The following is a 4,176-nucleotide window of genomic DNA, read 5'->3' as shown; positions in this document are numbered from 1 at the left end:
CAATGCCCCGCCGTAAGTACAAGTCGCTCGAGCTACGTTCAAGGAGAAGTACGTATAAGCAAAACGCAACGCATCGCATGTCGGACCTCGGATCGTACGCCAGCGCGGCCGTCGTGTCGGCGATGACGCACTCAAACTGCTGGAGGGCCTCGTAGACGCATGAGCGCAAGTCGTAGAGGTGGCTAATGTGGGCGCGCCGGCGCGGCGTCTCGGCCAACGACGCCGCGAGGAGGCGCGAGTAGATGGCGAGCGCTTGCGTGAAGAGCCCATTGTGCGAGAAGGACCCCGCGATCGAGAGCTCCATGTGGTGCACGGAGGGTGGGGCCTTGGCCTTGGCCGTCGCGCGGGCTGGCGCGGCTGCTGCGCGCCTCTTCTCCCGCTTCTGCTGCAGCGCAAAGAGCGTGACAGCGCTCATGGACGCGAGCAAGGCGACGTGCCACACGCGGTCCATGGCGAAAGCGATCCGAATACGCCGACCGGATACCGCCAGATCTTGACAAAATGGACGTGTTTATTACGCCTGGCGCATTGGGCAAGAAGTAGCATACTTCCGACCGCCAAGCCGCGCCGCAGCGAGGCCAGGGGCCCATAAACCACTTCAACTTGAGAATTCTTTGTCTTCACCGAGCGTTGTACACCGTGCGTGCGGTTGTGCTATGCAGTAACGTTGGCGTCGATGCAAAAAAGCCGCCGCAGCTTGCCCCGTCGACGCCCCAGGGTGCCATAGCGACGTGGCACTTTAAGACGCAGTCGATCGGAGCTGCTTGGTCCAAGCAGTACGAAAAGGTGGCTGCGTTTACAGCGAAATCAATGCAGGCATGAGGTGGCTTCCTAGATATGATGACAGCACCCGAGGTCCGAGCGTTGCGGTCAAGGGAAGCCTTATTCCCCTGGTCGCGGTGGTGGAACATGCTAGACTGCGGCTGTCAATATCGCTATGTTCCTTTCAAATCCGCTGGTTCGAAAGTCACAGCCCTCGAGGCTGCGTTCTTAGTGACTGACAACGTCTGTGATATGAAGCTCTACGTTGACCCTGCCTACGCACGTTTGAGCGACTCCACAAAGTAAGCGCCATCAAGCACGACGCCACGCCTGGCGCCATGGACACTAGCCCACCATCTTGCAATGTATACGACGACGTTTGAGGCTGCGCCAACGCCTCTTGTGACGTACGAATTGGAGCTGATCTTTGGGTGATTTAGACCAAGTTGTCAAAGAAGATCGCTAGCACTCCATTACAATACAGAGCTATGACACTTGGACGCAGATCCTATCGCGCGATGCCCTTGGTTTCGTCTTGATATAGCCCCGTACATGTACCGCCACCGGCTTGAGACAGCCTACCCGGAGGACTACCGTCAATACCAACAATAACCCAATACTTCGACGCTTGTAGCAACCCTTGTTGCTGCTTGAGGTGCGTTTGCGTACGGCAGTCGAACGGGACTTCTGCATGTCGATCGCCGTCAATGTCCGTGGGTTGCGGCGGCGTGAAGCGCCACAATCCGTACCACAACCACTGCACAACCACAAACACATCCATTGACAGCCGACAGCACAACCTGCGACGCTCGGAGGATTGCCCACGGTTAGCTTTCTGCTGCCCACGGTACCCACGGCATAGTGCTCGCATTTTCTTGCAAGATATTCCGAGTGATGGTTTTTGACGACCCCGCGATTGGATGTTAGGTAGGGATCGACCATCACTCACACACGGTCAAAAGGCAACCTCACCACCTTGGAAACATATACCAATTTACACCGCGTCAGCTGCCTACTGCTACTACTACACGAGACGATGGACTACTCGACGATCCAGCAAGACGAAGTCGAAGCGCTTGAAGCCATCTTTGACGCCCCCGCGACAACCTCCGACGACGGCGTCGTGACGCTTGCACTGCCATCAGTCGGCACGTTTGCGTTTGCCCGCTCTCCGACATACCCGATTGACAAGGCGTGCCCGCGCATCTTGATTTCGCGTCTGCACGACAAGTACGCTACGCTAGCGCGCATGCCGGAGGTCATCGCTGCCATGGAGGCGGCAGGTGCCGCGGCTGTCGCCCACGGCCAAGTGTGTCTCTTTGAGATGGTCGACGCTGGCATCGCCGCGCTTCGTGCCCAGCGCGACGCTGCCAAGGAAAACAAACCGCCGCCACCAGCGCTCTCGCGACGGTCGTCCAGTAACAACAGCAAGCCGCCTGCGCCCGACAAGCCGAAGAAAAAGGCGCCCGCAGCGACGTCGCCGAAAGCCGAGAAGAAGTCGATGCGCACAGCGACAGACGTCATACACCGCATCATGTGGGACGATAGCATCACGCAAACCGAAGTCATTGTCGGGTACCTCGATCGCTTCATTGGCACGGTCGAGCGCAACTTTGCAGCGTTCAACTGGGCCGACATTTCGACCTTGTCGCAGAACGAGACGGCAATCCCGCAGCACCGGATCCAGTACTTTAGATGGCGCGACGAGATCATCTGGGACAAGCGCGTGCGCCTCGACCGCGTCTTTGGCTCGTCTGGCCACGACGTGATTGCGTTCTCGCCGTCAACGGCCGCCCCTGCACCGTTGTCTGCCGTCGCCGCCGAGAGGCCGGCCAATGTCACGTTCCACGCCAACACGGATCGCCCAAACACCTTTTTGTGCTTTCGTATCACGGACACCGCCGTTGTCGACACCTGCAAGCACGCGCAAGCCGCGATCGTTCGCGGCGACCCGCGACTAGCACCGTCGGCGCTCGCACCGGCACGCTTTCACTGTACACTGCTGCTGATGCGCCTCAAGTCGCTCCACGAGATTGCCGTCGCCCAGCGCGTTTTGGCCGAGTGCCAGGGTTTACTGCACACGCTGTGCGCCTCCAGCGTCCGCATCGACGGCGTCAGTGCTTTTGGCAACCGCGTCGTCTACGCCAAAGTGGCGCCGCACGACGGGCTCTTGACGCTCGTGGCGACGCTGAAGGCGCGGTTCGCAGCCGCCGGAATTTCGCTCGTCGGCAACCACGACGTGTACCAGCCGCACGTGACGCTGTGCAAGCTCTCGCGGGACCTCAGTCGCTCCGTGGCGACGATCGATGCGCGGTCGTACGCGGCGTACGCGTCGCACGACTTTGGGTCGCAGGCGATCGCCGGCATGCACCTCTGCGCCATGGGTAACAACGGCTACGTAGCGCCCGACGGATTCTACCAGCAGATCGTGCCGCCCATCGCCAATGTTGCACTGACGATCACGGCGCCATGTGAGCCGTACAGTATCGTCACGACGAAGCTCGCTTACGTGTCCTCGACGACTTCGCCTCTGGTGTCCTCGCCTGCGGACGTGGCGTATGCAGCGATTTTTCTGGACAAGACGTCGCAACAGCGTCTTCTGAGCGCGCTGCCGCCAGTGCACGCCAAAGTGCTCTGCGACCACGTGACGGTCGCGTATGCCCCGAGTGTCGACGTCCTCTCGGCGCTGCACCTCGGAACGACAGTCAAGCTGCTCGTGACGGGCGACGTCTGTGACGCCGAGACGCAAGCTGTGCGCGTCCAGTGCCCAGACGTTGGTGCGTGGACCAACGGCCCGCACCCGCACATTACGATCTCGATTGCGCCGCATGGTGCCGCCAAGAACAGCGCTCGCCTCTTGGCGTCGATGGCCGTCAACAAGTGGCAGACGCCGCTTGCGCTCTCGGGCGCGGTGGGCCTCCGCGTTGGATCGTTCTCGCTGACGACGTTTGCGGCCTGCGCAGAGGTCCTCGCACCAGTTGCCACGGACGCGTCGTCGACGTATGCGCTCAAGTCCCCTGCTGTCACGTCCGTGCACGTGTTTGATTTTGACTTGACGCTTGTGCGTGCCCCGGTGCGCCACCACGGCGAGTCGGTCTTGACGCCGTCCGAAGTCGCGTCGATCGGGCCCGACTGGTACAAGTCGCCCATGAGCTTGCACCCGCGGCAGAAGCTGTTGCCGCTGCCCGCGCTCTCGCACATGAAGGACGTGCTCGGTGCAACGACGTCGACCGGGATCTTGCTCACGGCGCGCCTCGAGCCGCTGCGCGACGCCGTGCTCCGGGTGCTCGACACGTTTGGTGTCACGCCGGACGCCGCCTTTTTCAAGCCGCTCTCGCAGCACCAGGTCCTTCATGGCGACACGGTCGCGCTCCGGGCCGCCGAGAACGCGGCGTACAAGATCAGTGTCATCGC

General features: G+C 61.0%; 1 protein-coding gene across 1 annotated transcript; it reads left to right on the top strand.

The window, feature by feature from the left end:
• Window positions 1–1,798: 1,798 nt before the first annotated feature.
• Window positions 1,799–4,166, top strand: SPRG_16348 (hypothetical protein; the record flags this gene model as incomplete). The annotated part of the gene is made up of 1 exon (XM_012355753.1): window positions 1,799–4,166. A coding segment is annotated over one exon (2,368 nt), but the record flags the coding sequence as incomplete, so codon positions are not given.
• Window positions 4,167–4,176: the final 10 nt, after the last annotated feature.

The sequence above is a fragment of the Saprolegnia parasitica genome, assembly GCF_000151545.1.
Source record: "Saprolegnia parasitica CBS 223.65 unplaced genomic scaffold supercont2.301, whole genome shotgun sequence".
NCBI classification, from domain to species: domain Eukaryota; phylum Oomycota; class Saprolegniomycetes; order Saprolegniales; family Saprolegniaceae; genus Saprolegnia; species Saprolegnia parasitica.
Note: the sequence above shows the minus strand (reverse complement) of the source record. Positions and strands in the feature narration are given on the sequence as shown.